Consider the following 17,038-nt stretch of genomic DNA (forward strand, 5'->3'; position numbering starts at 1 on the left):
ATATATACACCTGAATATTAAGATGAAAGCAATTTTCCATTAACTGCCAGTGGCCTCATTTGTTACACTCAGCCCTAGAGGGCCTCGAACCTCTGACTAGTCTTACATGGTCTGCAACACTTAAGTTCATCAAATTGTAGCAATTTACACTTGTTTCCTGTATCAAACTTCTCTAGCTTACTCTAGTTGAGTTCTGATCAGCAAGCCATCCAAGCTAGGTCAATTGGGTACTATTGCAAGTTTGGGTGTTCTTGTGAATCTCCCCCAACTTCAGGTCAGCTGTCTGCTTCACTCTCAGCTATCCCCCAGTGGCTCGGTCAGAGTCCATGGTGTCAGGAGTTCCCAAGTCTCCCCAAACTTCAGACCAACCAGCCTTACTCTTCTCTCTCTCATCTCAAGGTCAGCTTCCATTTTCCTTCTTTCTTTTCTTTTTTCACTATATTAAAATACGGAGTTTATTTCACATGTATATTTTTGTTTTCCCACCATTTCCATGTGTCTGACCACTGCTACTACTATGTCCTATCATAACATTCCATACATACTTAGAACCAAGCAAAGGGTGGAGTTCCATCTTTAAAAAACTAAACAAGCGTTTTGGACAACACATTCTTGACAAAGGAACCTGGACAACATTTATCAGACATGGTAGGGAAAGTTCTCACTCTGCATTATAAAAAAGGACAGCCAGATATCAACTGTTACAGAAATGAAATAAGACGGAACATTTTAACAAACTGTTTAAACTATTTTCTTAAAGAGACTTCCTCTACTGCCAGAGATCTTGACTAGCCTCTTGGTCTGTCATCCGGAAACAATTCTTCACATAGTGATGAATTTGGCTTCCACCTTGGGAAGGGAACCACCTTTTTCTACACTTGCTTGCATTTTTGCTTTAATATCTTCAACAAAACTAGGTCCTTTGGGTGTTTTAGGTTTTTTTTCCTGTTTTTTGAAGGATTCTTGACCTTTTGATCTTGGTGTTGATGGTTTTGAGTCTTTTCCATTCTGGTTTGATTTTTGTGCATTTTTAGCTGGCATGTACCGTATAGATTTCTTGACCGGAACTTTTTCTTCAGTTTCATCATCATCATCATCATTTTCATCATCGTCGTCATTGTCATTATCATCATCATCATCTTCATCTGCAGCCAGCTTTACTTTATTATGTGGAGCCTTGTTACCACTTGCAGGGGCAACTGCTTTCCTGACATACTTAAGAGTTTCACTTCTTCTTCCTCTTCATCATCTGACTCTGCATCTTCCTCCACAGCTACTAAGTGCTGTCCACTAATATGCACAGGCCCTGAGCCACACTTCAACCGTAGTGGCGTTATTTCAAAGCCCCCAAGGCAGACATTTTCAAAGTAGCCAGTATGAGTTTAATTGGGCTATCTTCATAATTCATTGCTTCTGCTTCAACAATATGCAATTCATCCTTGGCACCAGCTCCTAAACTGATCTTTCTTAATGATAACTGGTGCTCATTTTCATCATTATCCACCTTAAAGTGATAATCATTATTGGCTTTTAGTTCACAACCGAAGAGATAGTTTTGGGGCCTCAGGGGGCTCATGTCCATATCCATCGAATCCTCCAGGGGGCGATGGTGCGCACTTAGGTGATAGAGAAGAAGGGTGAAGAGAACTGGGTTGCTGCTACTGAAAACAGCCGCGCAGGACGGAATCACACCAGGGTCCATTTTCTTTTGATGCTTTCTGTATCATTCAATATTTTGTCCATAGAACTCTTCAGTATTTCAAGTTGAGGTTTGAATATATTTTTTTCAGTTGTTTCAGCTTGAGAAATGCTGAGCATTTTCTTCCCTTTTGGTTTTCTAACTCCAGGTCTTTGTACATTTCATTATAATACTTTACTTTGTCTTCTCAGCTGCCCTTTGAATTTTTGTTCAACACATTTACCTCCTCATTTCTTCCATTTGCTGTAGCATCTGTCCATTGGAGAACAAGTTTCAGAGTCTCCTCTGACAGCTGTTTGCTCTTTTTCTTTCTTGTCTTTTTATGACCTTTTGCTTTCTTTCTGTATGATGTTCTTGACGTCGTCCGACAATTCTTCTGGTCTTCGGTCTTTATTGTCTAATTTATCAAATCTGTTCTTTAGATGATCTCTAAATTCAGGTAAGATATGTTCAAGATCATATTTTGGCTTTTGTGCATTGTTTTAATTTTCTTCAGCTTCAGCCTGAACTTGCATTTGAGCGGTTGGTGGTCTATTTCACAGTCTGCCCTGAACCTTGTTTTGACTAATGATATGAAGCTTTTACATAGTCTCATTCCACAAATGTAGTCAGTTTGATTTCTGCATATTTCATCTGGTCAGGTCCATGTGCATAGACATCTTTTATGTTGTTTTAAAAAGTTATTTACAATGAATAAGTCATTGGTCTTGCAGAATTCTGTCATGCAAGATCCTTTGTATCACCCAGGATGTATTTTTCGGCTACTGATCCTTCTTCTTTTTTTCCAACCTTGCATTCCAATCATCAGTAATTATCAGTGCATCTTGATTGTGTCTTCACTTGCTGATGGGGCACAACTCAGAATTAAGAAAAATAGCTATCAACAGCTGTTAAGAATCAAAACAAAACATGAAGCTAGGAAAATTGGAAGTTGTCAAAAATGAGATAAAATGCATGAAGATCAGTGTCTTAGACGTTATTGTTGTTGTTAACTGCCATCGAGTCAGTTCTAACTCATAGCAATCCTGTATAGCAATCCAAGGAGCACCTGGTGGGTTTGAACTCAATCTGACTTTGAGGTCCAGCACATTATCCTGCAGCACCACATAAGACTTCTAAGCATCAACAAGCTGGAAAGAACTGTTTTGGGCTATTTTGAATCTGCCAATCACATGGTTTACTATGCATGGGATGACAAATTGAAAAGGAATGGTGTTACATTCATCATCAAAAAGAACATATACCTATCTTGGAGTATAATGCTGTGTATGATAGGATAATACCCATATGCCTAGAAGGAAAACCAGTTAATACCATTATTCAGATTTGTACAACAGCATCTAAAGCAGGTGATGAGGAAATTAATTCTACCAACTTCTTCAGTTTGAAATTGATCCAGCATACACTCAAGATGTTTTGATAATTATTGGTGACTGGAACTTGAGGATAGATCATCAGAAATTATACAGTCTAGACAACAGTGAAGATGAGATGAGGCATCAGTGAAAAATGACAGACTAGGGGCCTCTGAAAATCATTTCCTACATAAAAACAATGAGAAAACTGCCAAAAATTAATAGGAATCACCTTTATCAGAATACTGAAAATTATCCAAAAGCTTACAGCAATCTAGGGAACATTTATTAAGAAAAAAGCTTTGTGTCATTTTAGCATAACCTCTTCTCAGCCTCTCAACTCCCAGCTCTGCAGTAACCGTAAAACCATAGTCTTTGTCAGAACTGTAAAGGTAGAAGTTTTGTAACAAAAACGGGGGAGTAGTTAATCATACAGTCCAGAAACAGATGACCCTAGGGCCATGAAGGAAGAAGAGTACAAGTGGAATGGGGGACTTTATCCAGAGAAGCAGCTACATCAGAGGCAGAGATGAGGACACAGAGAGAGGGAGCAGCTGAGGACTCTGGACTCACGGAAAGAGAGGGACTGAGTGCTGGTGGCCAGGAGGCAGGCTTGCAGAATGCGCCCTTTGGTTGTGTAAATTATTATATATTCCTGAGTGTTTTTGTGTACATCTCCCCACCCCCAGTCCCATCCCCCAAAAAACGGAATGGAAGCGAATACTGTTGAATGATGATGCACGGAGGTGATTGTAATCATTGCAATGAAACAATGGTGTAAAGCCAATGTTCTCCCATGTAAACTATCACTGAAATCACACACACACACACACACACACACACACAAACCTAGTCTGCAGTCGCAGTGAAAACCAGCTACTAGAGGAGGCAGAGCAGAGTTTGCCTATTTCCAGAGCTCTGTCATTATTTGATCTATATGATGGTTCCCTGGAAGACCCCACCTGCAATAATATCTTTCTTTGGCCTGCCTTGGAGCTCACCCAGTGAAAACAACTTTTTGTCTGTCAAAAACAATTACAATTGCTTAATATCACAGCTGTCTAAGTCAGTGAATAACAGTTGGAGCCAACAATAGAGTAGCCAGAAAGCATCAAAGGCAAATCTAGGGAATAAGATATCCATTGGGGATTTTGAAAAGCTTTGACTTACTACTATGGTAAAATATTTTAGGCCACACACATGTATAGGACAGTGTGTTTGCCCAAGGTTATGCACAAGCTCTCACCGCTGGCTAACTGAGAAGCTTTATTACAGATAGGATTTGAAGACTAAGGCAGAGTTGTGAATTATCGTCTGACTGAGTGTTGAACACATGCCCTAACCTTCACACAGAGACCCTTGGCAAACTGTTGACTTCAGGAAATCTCTGCCTACTAATATTTATTGAGCTAAATAGCAGAGACTTCATTGGTAACACAGGACAAATAATACATACATTCCAAAATTAGTTCCAGCAACATGTAAACAGGATTGTACCATGACAGGAGTTCTGTTGTGGCACTGTTTGTAGAATAACCATCTCAGATCAATGGTTCAAATCCACCAACTGCTTCTTAGAAACCCTGTACAAGGTTGTTATGAGTTGGAACTGAACTAACTTGATGGCACTTAACAACCACAACGAATATCATGACAATGGGGGATTTATGCCAGGAATGCAACATTCATTCAATATAGGAAAATCAATCAATGTAGTACACCATTTCCATAGAATAAAGGACAAAACACATGATCATTTCAATAGATGCCTCAAAATGATTTTATAATTCTTCATAATGAAGTCTAAATCAGTGAATTAGGATTGGAAGGGAACTTCCTCAACCTGAGGATTTTTATGAAGAATTTATAGTTAACATCATACTTAGTGGCAAAAGACTGGATGTTGGAGCTCTGGTAGCGTTATGGCTACGAATTGGGCTGTGAACCGCAAGGTCAGCAGTTCGAAACTACCAGCTGTTCCGCAGGAGAAAGAGGAGGCTTTCTACTCTATGTACAAGCTCGGAAACCCTGTACGGGGTCGCTATGAGTCAGAACCTACTCCACAGGACACAGCCACCACCAAGATTAGAACAGCATAAAGATTTTTACTTTCAATACTTATAATTACTATTATACTGGAGATTGTAGCCAGGGCATTTAGTCAAGAAAAAGAAATAAAAGGCCTCCAGATTAGAAAAGAAGAAGTAGAATTATCTCTATTCACAGATGACTTGATCTTGTTTATAGACAAGCCTAAGGAACCAATCAAGATGCTACTTGAGTTAATAAACAAGTTTAACAAGGCTGTAGGGCACAAGATACAATGTCATTTGCATTTGTATATACTTGTAATGTTCTGTTGTTAAGTGCCTTTGAGTCAATTCTGACCCCTGTTGTTATTGTTATGTGCTGTGGAGTCGGTTCCAACTCATAGAGACCCTGCACAGTTTCCGAGGCTGTAAAGCTTTATGGGAGCAGAAAGCAGTTTAGAACTGATGACCTGAGTTTAGCAGCCCGATTTGTAACCACTGCACTACCAGACCTCCTTATTCGGACCCATAATGACCCTGTATAGGGTTTCCAAGGAACACCTGATGAGCTTGAATCACTGACCTTGCAGTTCAAATGATTTTGCAGTCTGATGCATTAGCCCACAGCACCAGTGGACAGTATGAAATGAAATTTAGAAAACAGCTCAATTTACACTAGCATACAAAAAATAAAATATTTAGGAATACATTTAATAAAAATAAAAGATTTATACACTGAAATCTAAATATACCATTGAAAGAAATTGGAAAAGACCTAAATAAATGGGAAGACATCTATGCTTATGAACTGGAAGAATAAATATTGTTAAGATGACAGTACTCCCCAAACGGATCTGTAGCTTTATTGAAAGGCCTATTAAAATGCATTTTCTAAATAGACTATATGTTCATTGAAATCCCTATTAGTATCCTAGCTGGTCTTTTGCATACACTGACAACTTGATTCTAAAGTTGATAGGAAACTGCAGCAGAGCCAGAATTGCCAGAATGCACTTGTAAAAGAAAAAAAATGTTGGAGGACTCCCACTTCCAAATTCCAGACTTACTATAATGCTGAGTAATCAAGCCCGTGTGGTATAGGTGTAAGGTACTGCTATATCTATATTTCTCAATAAATGGAGCAGAATTGGGAGTCAAGAAATAAGCTCATCTATAACTAATTGATTTCTGATAAGGGTACCAGGACAGTGAGTGAAGGAATAGTCTTTTCAGCATAGGTACCGGAACAAAAATTTACTCAAAATGAATCAAAGACCTAAATCTAAGAATTAAAACTATATAACTGTTTAGAAAAGAATATAGGTGTGAATTTTTGTGACTTTGGTTTAGGCAGTCATTTCTTATAGACACGAAAAGTACAAGAAACCAGAGAAAGAATACATAAATTGAACTTCATCAAAAGCAAAAAACTTTTGTGCTTCAAAGTACACTACAAAAAAAGTGGACAGAAAACTTACGGAATGAGATAAAATGTCTCTTAAGGCATGTATCTGACATGGATATGATATCAGGAACTATAAAGAGCTCTCAGAATTCGTAAAAGACAACAAGCCCAATGAAAAAAATGGCAACAGTGAAATAGACTTCTTGCAGAGCCTTTGCAGTGTATAAGACCTTAGGTGGAATCCTGAGCCCCACCCAGAACCTTCTGAGACGGGATATTCTCACTAGAAAGGACAAGCAGATCAGCCTGGAACAGTTAGAGCAACAGAAGATACATCTTCAAAGAAAGATCAGCAGGGAAAGTCCAAACCAAAAATGGCAGTATGATTGACTACTATAAGAACAAGCAAGTTGTTCACCGGGGAGCCATCAAGGCAAGCAGTCAAGTTTCTTCAGGACAAACACCACTCCAAGACTGAAACTCAAAGGGAACACATAAGCAGGCATATAAACTTGCTGGCAACTATGTTGGTCTATTGGTGAGTGGAAGAGGAGGAAAGGCAGCAATGAAGAAACGGGCTGAGTTCAACCACATTCCATAGACTCCTGTCGACCTGGAGATTTGAGAGAGAAGAGGAAGGGCTGGTTGGTCCAAAGTGTGGTGAGACCTGGGGAATTCTTGAGCTCGTGGACAAGGACATAGCCCTGGAGGGCTAGAGTTGAGAGTGAAACATCCAGGTGATATGAAGTGAGGAGAGATGCACAAGAACACCCAAACTTGCAGATAGTACCCATTTGACCTAGCCTTGATGGCTTGATAATCAGAACTTGACTAGAGGAAGATTTTAAAAAAACAATTTTTGGTAAAGGAAACAAGTGTAAATTGCTAAATTTTATGAACTTGGCATATACTTATGGATGTAGTAGCTCAAAATACTAACTGAGAGAGAAGGAGTCTTCACATCAAGGATCAATACTATCCCCTCTTTATGCAAGGTAGATAGGGAAGGGCAACTTAGATATTGACTACCTAAAATGAGGGGGCAATAAAGGCATGAAGTGACTGGCTTACAAGTTTTCAGGAGAGAGTTTAGTTTAAGAGTGTGTGGGGGAAGGTAGAGTCCCCACTGAACAGTTTTCATCTTGTCTAGATGGTGCTGGTGAAAGAGATGGAAATAAGATTCTTATGATTCATTAATGAGTAATAGTTATCATGACTACATAAAACAGAGGGAATGGAAGCAATTTCTGTTGAATGATGATGCATGGAGGAGACTGTAATCATTGCAATGAAACGATGGTGTAAAGCCAGTGTTCTCCCATGTAAACTATCGCTCAGTTCACAATAAAAACTTTAAAAAAAAAAAAAGGGGGGGTCAAAGGTTTTGAGTGAACATCTCCAAAGCAGATTTACAAGTGGCCAATAGGCACATGAATTCATGCTCAGCATTATCAATCAATAAGGAAATGCAAATCAAATCCCAATGAGATGCCATTTTATCTACCAATGCTTACTGGGACACTAAGCATCTCTTCAGAATGATGGAAAAATTGGCTAACAGTTCATAATCATGGTTGAGCAACATTATGAAAATAATTAGTGGTCCTGAGCTATACATGTGAAGACTGAAGAAATGGCAAATGTTTTGTCACAATTTGTTTTTTAATTTAAGCATAGAATTACCATTAAAAAAGAACCTGTTGTCAATTCCAGCTCATACATTTCTTAGAAATTACTAACCCTATCCCTAAGAGTATTAAAAACATATGACTACCAAAAAATGTATTTGTTTGTTCAATTGATTTTGACAAAGTTGCCAGGATAATTCATTGAGGGAATATCAAGTTTTTAAATAAATGGTGCTGGAGCAATTGGGAAAATGTATGGATGAAAATAAACTTTTATCCCTACTACATACTATATATAGAAAATAATTTAAGATGGGATCATAGACTAAAACATTAAGGCTAAAACCATAATTGTCTAGAAAAAATATAGAATATCCTTATGACTTTGAGGTGGGCAAAGATTTCATAATCAAATAGCTAAACATAAAATTCTTCTCTTCAAAAGATGGCATTTAAAAAAAAAGATGAAAAGGCAAACAATAAAATAGAAAATGTTTTCAATGCATACATTGAAAAAGGACTTACATACTGGATATATAAAGAACTCATAAATTTATAAGAAAATGACAAAAACGAGCTTCAAGTATACAGTAAACATAAGTAAAGGAATGACATAAGTGTATGAAAAATATGCTCAACATAATTATTCATCAGGGAAATTTTAATTAAACATACAAAGAGATACCATTTTACACCCCCGCTTGAATGGTTACAATTTAAAAACTGACAACATCAAATATTGTGGAGGAACAGGAACTCTCATACATTGTTGGTAGAAATATAAAACGATATAATAATCACTTTGGAAAACAGCTTGGCAGTTTCTTATAAAGCTAAGCATACAGCTCTCCTGTGATCCAACAATTTCACTCCTAGTGAAATGAAAGCATATGTCTACACAAGGACTTGAACATTAGTGTTCATACTAATTAAAACCTAGTAATACGTCCAATGTCCATGAACAGATGAATGGATAAATGATTATAATATATTCATACAATGGAATATTACTCTCTAGTTAAAAAGAATAAACCATTGATACTATGGCAATAAGGTTAAATATAAATAATGTAAAGTAAAAGATCCCAGACATAAAAGAATACATACTATATGAATTCATTTATATTAAAATTTGGAGCAATAATGAGAAAATCATTGCCTGCCTAGGGTCCAGAAGAGAGTATTTACTGCAGTGGTGCACAAGGAACCTTTTGTGGTGATGGAAATCCTCGTATCTTGATAGTCATGGATATGCATTTGAAAAGCCCATAATCTATACACTGAAAATGTGTTTTATTATATGCATGCATACCTCTGTGGCATTGTAGAATAAGCGCTAGACCGAAAGGTTGGTTTGAATTGAAAGGTCAGTGGTTCGCACTTACCAGCACTCCTCGGAAATCCTATACAGGATAGCTATGAGTCAAAACTGACTCAATGGTACTTAACAACAACATACTTTGTTAAAGTTGATTTTTTTCAGAAGATGTCAACACCAAATGTGATCCTCAGTGGTACTGAGGATCAACACTGGACTGGTAACTAACCACAAGGTTGGTAATTCAAGCTCACCAGCTGCTTCTTAGGAGAAAGATGAAATTTTCTACTCCCATTAGGATTTATGCCTTCAGAAACCTTATATGTGACCTCTGTAAATCAGAATCAGCTTGATGGCAATGGGCTTTGATTTGTTTTTTGACCAAGACCAAGTATTGGAAGGATGTAGAGTGAATAACATTCTCATACATTGCCAATGGAGGTTTAAAATGATAAAAAACCACTATGGAAAATTGTTTGGCTGTTTCTGATAAATTTAAACTACATCTGTGGCCCATCAATTCTATTCCTAAACTTGAGAGAGGTACCCAAGGGGTAGGAATTGACTGGAAGGGGTGCAAGGTGACTCACTGGGGTGTTTGAGTATGTTGTTTATCTATTAGGATCTTGGTTACACGAGTATACATTTACCAAACCTGATAGAAATGTTCACTTAAGATCTGATCATTTTCTTGTATGTAATTTTCAGCTCAAACACCTGTGCATGAATGCTTTGACAAATTAAATAATGAATATTTTTTTATTTCTCATAAATTGCTTGATGATGCTCAGGTTCGTATTAATGGCTAGTAGATACAGAAGAAGGATGGCTTTGTTTGAAAAGTGTAATTGACTTACTAAAAAAAAATCAGTTTGCTATATACATCAGGATAGTTATAGCAAAGCATTCATAAATAAGGATTAAGAGCATGGGCTGTATAAGCAAACTAGGTTCAAATTCTGGTTTTGCCTCTCAGAAACTGTGACCCTGTGCAATTTATCCTGATTCCCTCTGTATCACTCTTTTCTTGTATGTAAAACAACGTACAGTTGTAGAATTTGTGCTAGGAAATATTCAAAAATTTGGAATAGGAAATATTCAAAACAAAGAGGCTTTCAGACTGAGGTTTCAGTATACACTTGGGCAAACAAGTATAAGAAGTAGAGGCTCTTGAGAAATATATGGAAAAAATGTTACAGAAAGCATGTAACAAAAATGTCCTTGAAAAATGTTTACCCAAACTGTTATCCGGAAGTATCCGTCAAGAAATAGATGAACCATTATGAGTAAAGAAATTTTTTTAAATATCTGTGGTGTTGGTCCTATTGAACCCTACAGATGAAAAGTCTACCTCGGCAGAATAGCAGATCACACTGCATTTTCACTTTGTGCTTACTCCTAATATTAGCAGATTGTTTTCTATGGCATATTTGGCCTCTGAAGTGAGGTTTCCAAGGTGCATTCGTTTAATGACTTCCCAACATACTGAGGAGTCAACCTCTGGTACCAACTGAGTCATTTGGGTTCTCTCTCTCTCTCTCTTCAGACCCTTGGAGTCATCTTAAATTTGTGCTCTGCTCCTTTGTGTTGTAGCTCTTCAAGTTTTGTTTCGTTTTTTTAGGACTTTGTGGCAACCTTAGGGCTTGGATAGTTAATTTTCCTTTGTTGGCCCAACCCTTAACGTTTAAAAGCCTCTGAACGATATTCATTCCAGTTTGTACCAGAAGACTAGGAGACTATAGATGAATTAAAAGAGGCTTTAACAGAAACACCTGCCCTAGGCTTTCTCAACTATCACCTAAATATTTCTCTTTTTGTACATGAAGTGTTTGGAAATGCTTTAGGCATACTGACCCAGAATCATCAAGTATGTCAGAGACCTGTAAGCTATTGCAGGTGGAACCTTGACTCTGTAACTAAAGGATACGCTCCCTGTCACTGGGCTGTAGCTGTTACAGCCACGTTTATGTGGGAGATCAAACTATAGCACAGTAAAATATCCAAACAGAACAGTTAGAATATCTAGCACAGTATGCTTAGGCATTGCCTTGTTTGGATGGTTGAAGAATGAAAGGGCAGTACACTTTAAGTCTCTTAGGAGTTACCCTAAATAGCCGCTCTTATAACAAAGAAGGAGCTCTGGTAGTGTAGTGGTTACGAATCAGGCTGCTAACCTCAAGGTTGGCAGTTCAAAACTACAAGCCGTTCCACGGGAGAAAGTTGAGGCTTTCTGCTCCCGCAAAGATTTACAGCCTCGGAAACCCTGTACAGGGTCACTTTGAGTTGTAACTGACACCATGGTACTTAACAACAACATAACAAAGATGTACATTAGACTAGTGATTTGAAGGTGTTTGTTTGAAATTTTGATGTGAGAATATAATCCAATAGCTGATAAGCCTAAATTGGAAGCACTGTCACGCAGTTAATGGCATTTAACTGTATAAATCCATCTGAAATGTATCTGCTTTCCTGACTCAGACTACAGATGATGTTTTATATGGAACAATTTCTCAATAAAAATCTTGAGTATATTTTGTTACGGTAGTATTAGATAAAAGAATAGCTATTGATTTCCTTCTAGCCCAGCAAATAGGGGTTTTATGGGATCGCTAATTCCACCTGTTCTTGTAAATATCACTGAAGAGGTAGAACAAGACACCAGAAAAATTTGCTAAAAAACGACTTGGCCACACTCAACATCCCTTAGGCCTGACTCGCCTTTTCTAGATACCTCTTTATTGGTTTGTTCCATATTACAAACAATTCAGAACTTTCTTTACTGATCATGTGAAGTGCCGTCGAGTCGGTTCCGACCCATAGCGACCCTGTACAGGGTTTCCAAGGGTGTAAATCTTTACAGGAGTAGAAAGCCTCATCTTTCTCCCGCGGAGCGGCTGGTAGTTTCGAACTGCTGACCTTAAGGTTCGCAGCCCGATTCGTAACCACTACGCTACCAGAGCTCCGGATTAATCAAATGCTGTATGAAATACCTATCTGGTACCTGCAACCAAAATGAAACTCTACTAGCTATGCAAAGAGGAATGTATTTTAAGTAAGTGTAATACTTAGAAGAAAACGGACGTTATACTCCTCTATTTGACCTTTTAGCACATGTTATATATGTAGCTACTTCTGATTTGAGTTCTAGTCTTAACACCTGACCAGCATCTAGATCAGGGATGGGGGACATCTGGTTTGCAGGCCATATAAGTCTGACAAAAATCATGTGGTCTGGCCCTGCCAAGGCAACTATGGTAGGGGGTGAAGGGGCTTGAAATTCAATCAATCTAGGAGCTTACCTTATAGCAACATAAATTTAATTAAGTGATGTTATAAATATCCAAATGGCCCTTGGCAGAAAAATGGTTTTCTACCCCTGATCTAGATTAATGAAGACCCATCTTATTTCCCTGGGTGTTTTGTGTTGACCTTTTGTTTCTTGAGTTTGACCTGAATTTGTTCTTCCCATTTGGCCTTGCCTGCTGTCATAACCTCAGTAAAGATCTACTTACTTTGAAGATGAGGTCTATTAATTCAGCAAGATGAAGAAAGTATTATGTATCAACCAAAAAGAAAGCAAAATCCTTGCAAAAGAAAGTATATTCGATTGTGGATGATCAGTGTTGCCTAATGTAGTGTTGATTTAAAAAAAACTGGGGGGCAATGTGCAAGCAAATATTCAAAACAGAGGATTTCAGGCGGAGCTTTCTCTTAATCGAGGCTGCCTTTGTTACCTAGTGCATATAGCAGAAATACTACAAGCAGAGGTTTTACAAACAAATTTATTCTCTACAGTTTAGACGGTTAGAAGTCCAAACTCAGCATGCTTCATGGAGGCTTTTTCTTGTTTGTTTCATTTGAATATATGTGGACCTCATGGTCCTTGGAAATCCACCTGTGTCTTCCCTTGGTCTAGGAGGTTCTCAGTACAGGGACCCTGGGAACAAAGAAGCTGCTCCTCTCCTGTCTCTTCTTTCTTGGTGTTAGGCATTTTTTTCTTCTTTTATCTCTTTTAAGGTATAAAGGTGATGCACACCACACCTCAGGGAAACTTCCCTTACATTGGTTCTGGGCTGTCACCTGAGTAAAGGTGGTGTTGCATTCCACCCTAAACCTGCCTCATTTATAAAACAAACATAACCTAATCCTCATTAATATACCTTCATATTGTCTCATTAACACATGTCATTTTTGTTGTTGTTGTTAAGTGCCATAAAGTCAGTTCTGACTCATAACAACCCTATATAGGGTTTCTGAGGAGCAGTTTGTGGGTCTGAACTGCCAATCTTGTGATTTGCAGTTCAGTGCTGATCCTATAGTGCCACCTCAATAGTTCATCATTAACACATTATGGTCAGGATTTACAGTACATCAGATCTCATATGGGTTGTAATTATTTCCTTATATAACTGACAATTACATATCTGCCAAGCTACGTCATTATATAACTGGCAAATCACTGAGCATCATGCCCAACCAAGTTGACACATATTTGTTGGAGACACAATTTAATCTATGACTTGTGGGTTAGCACAAACCATTCTTGGACAAACAAAGGAGGACGCAAAGGAGAAATGGATGTGCTGGGGAAATATATACCAAGAACATTCCAGAGACAATGTCCTAAAATATTGTTTCCTCAAACTGTTATCAGGAAATATTTGTCAAGAAATACATTAACCATTCTGAAGATTGTTTTTACAAAATGTCTGTGGTGTTGGTTATGTTGAACCTTTTATATAAAACCTCCCCTTTTTCAGATAAGCAGAGCACAATGCACTTTCTCTTTGTGCTGCCAACTTGAGATGCTATTCCTCAGTAAAACTGTTTGTTCTTAAATCCTAACAGAGTAGGAGACGTTGTTCTTCAACACGTTAAGTTACTATGCACCAAGAAAGATCTCAGACATTGAAAATCCTACAGAGCCAGAGTTGTAAATATACGATCATTATGATTCAAAATCACCTTGTTGGTAACTAACAACAAAATTCTTATTTACTCACTTTTTATTCTTATTTTTCTTTTCATTTTCATTTTCTCCTGTGTATCTCCTTATTGTTATTAGGTAAGAAGAACTGACAAGTGTGTGAAGTGTTTACATTTCCCATTATTGTCTTTAATAACACTGTTTCGTTTCTCTTTTGACCCATAGCTCTCAAACAGTAGGTTTCCTGTTTTATGTTACTAACTCTGCTTGTGTTTCTAGACTATTCAGGTTTCAACTCTGCCAGGAAGATTTCCCTGATTGCTAAATCAGAGATTTCCTTTTCTTTGTTCCTCCAACCTCTTTGGTTCACTTCTATCAAATATAAATCAAGTTCTATTATAGTAGTTGGTTTTCTTCATTGTTTCTTTTGCCATATAGCAGGCTCTATTAGATCAGATAGAGACTTCTAGCGTGGTGCTGTAGGATTGGCACTGGACTGTGAACCACAAGGTAGGCAGTTCAAACCCACCAGCTACTCCTCAGAAACGCTACGTAGGGTCGCTATGTGTCGGAACTGACTTGACGGCACTTAACAACAACAGTAACATTGGATCAACTATATTCACTTTTCTCTTTGCATCTCCAGTGGTTATGTCCTTGTCTGGAACACAATCATGTACGCTTATTCTGCTCCAAACAGTTCATACTTGGTTGATGCTTAACTAGCATGACATTTTTCTCTCTTATGTTTCATAAAATAATGTTCATTCACCTGTGTTTGTCACTTTGACTTTCAGATTTTCCTTCTTGGAATTATCCTGCTTCCAATCCGCGCCATACTGGTTGCATTAATTATACTGCTGGCGTGGCCATTTGCTGCAGTTTCAACATCATGCTGTCCTGAAAAACTCACCCACCCAGTAACAGGTTGGAGAAGGTTAGTAACAATTACATTCAAATATTAGATAAGTCAAGATAAAAAGGGCTTAACATAGTTCCATGGTGTTGTCAGTGATTAATAGTCTTACTGAACTGCTAGCTACCTATTTTTAATCATTTATTTCTCAGAAGAAGCATGGCCTTAATTTATCCTATTAGAATTCACTGTCCAAAGATATGATAATCTTTTGTTGAAGTAATATATAATCTTTTGTTGAAGTCATATATCCTAATGTGAAATGTCTTGCTTCCTGAATTTATGCCCAAAAGCGATGCACGCCTGTTTCTGAAAAGCACCTGATTAGCATACTTGCAGTCCTGCAGCGCTACAGTACCTGGCTTGCTTTTACTCTTTCTCAATTTTATCAGTTGCTTTTGTCTTTTAACAGTAACTGAATACATTTAAACAGGTTTTGCGGTGGTATAATTAAGTGCATCTATTGTGTGGCCGTCTGTCAGTTTGTCAGTGGTGACTCATGTATTGCTGTGATTCTGGAAGCTGTGCCACCAGTATTTTCAATACCAGCAGGGTCACCATGGTGGACAGGTTTCAGCTGAGCTTCCAGACGAAGACAGACTAGGAAAGAGAGACTGACTACTTCTGAATATTGAGTCACTGAAAACCGTGTAAAAAGAAGTAGAGCACTCTCAGGTAGAACCAGAATATCAAATATTAAAACATGCTGAAGAGCACCAGAATATTGCCAGTTATTATGCCAGAAGATGAGCCCCTCAAAGGATGACTGGGGAAGAGGTGCCTCCTCAAAGTAGAATTGACCATGATGGTACAAATGGAGTAAAGCCTTCAGGACCATCATTTGCTGATGGTCCTGAATGAGGAAAAACAGCTATAAACATCTATTAATAATCAGAACATGGAATGTACAATGTATGAATCTAGGAAAATTGGAAATTGTCAAAAATGAAATGGAAAGCATAGGCATCAATATCCTAGGCATTAGTGAGCTAAGATGGACTGGCATTGGCCATTTTGAGTCTGAAAATTACATGGTTTACTATGCTGGGAATGACAGATTGAAGAGGAATGGCATCGTATTAATCATCAAAAAAGAACATATCAAGGTCTGTTTTGAAATACAATGCTAGCTGTGATAGGATAATATCCATATGTCTACAAGGAAGACCGGAATCCTGGTGTGGCTCTGTGGGTTAATACACTGGACTGCAAAGTCGATTTGAACCGCTAGGTTGGTTGTTCAAAATCACCAACTGCTCCTTGGAAACCCTATACAGGGTCACTATGGGTTGGAACCAACTTGATGGCACTCAACAACTACCACAACAAGGAAGACCAGTTAATACAACTATTATTCAAATTTACTCAACAACCCTTAATGCCAGTGATAATAAATTTGAAGAATTCTAAGTTCTTCAGTGTGAAATTGATCAAACATGCAGTCAAGATGTGTTGATAAATTCTGGTGATTGGCATGCAAAGGTTGGAAACAGAAACGAAGGATCATTTGTTGGAAAATATGGCCTTGATGACAGAAACGATGCTGGAGATGAATGACAAATTGGAGGGGAATGCTATCACATTCATCATCAAAAAGAGCAATGAAGTACAACGCTGTCTGACAGGGTAATATCCATACACATACAAGGAAGACCACTTAGTAGCACTTTTATTTAAGTTTCCATACCAGCCAATAATGCCAGTGATGATGAAATTGAAGGATTCTATCATCTTCACATATGGAGATGTCTAACCCC

General features: G+C 38.0%; 1 protein-coding gene across 1 annotated transcript in view; it reads left to right on the forward strand.

The window, feature by feature from the left end:
• Positions 1 to 17,038, forward strand: part of LPCAT2 (lysophosphatidylcholine acyltransferase 2) — a 133,743-nt gene that overhangs the window by 16,536 nt on the left and 100,169 nt on the right. Inside the window, exon 2 of the mRNA XM_006863526.1 lies at positions 15,163 to 15,302. Coding sequence (XP_006863588.1) covers positions 15,163 to 15,302 — 140 coding nt within the window. The remainder of the gene's footprint in view (positions 1 to 15,162; positions 15,303 to 17,038) is intronic.

This window comes from Chrysochloris asiatica, unplaced genomic scaffold (assembly GCF_000296735.1).
Source record: "Chrysochloris asiatica unplaced genomic scaffold, ChrAsi1.0 scaffold00055, whole genome shotgun sequence".
Classification (NCBI taxonomy): domain Eukaryota; kingdom Metazoa; phylum Chordata; class Mammalia; order Afrosoricida; family Chrysochloridae; genus Chrysochloris; species Chrysochloris asiatica.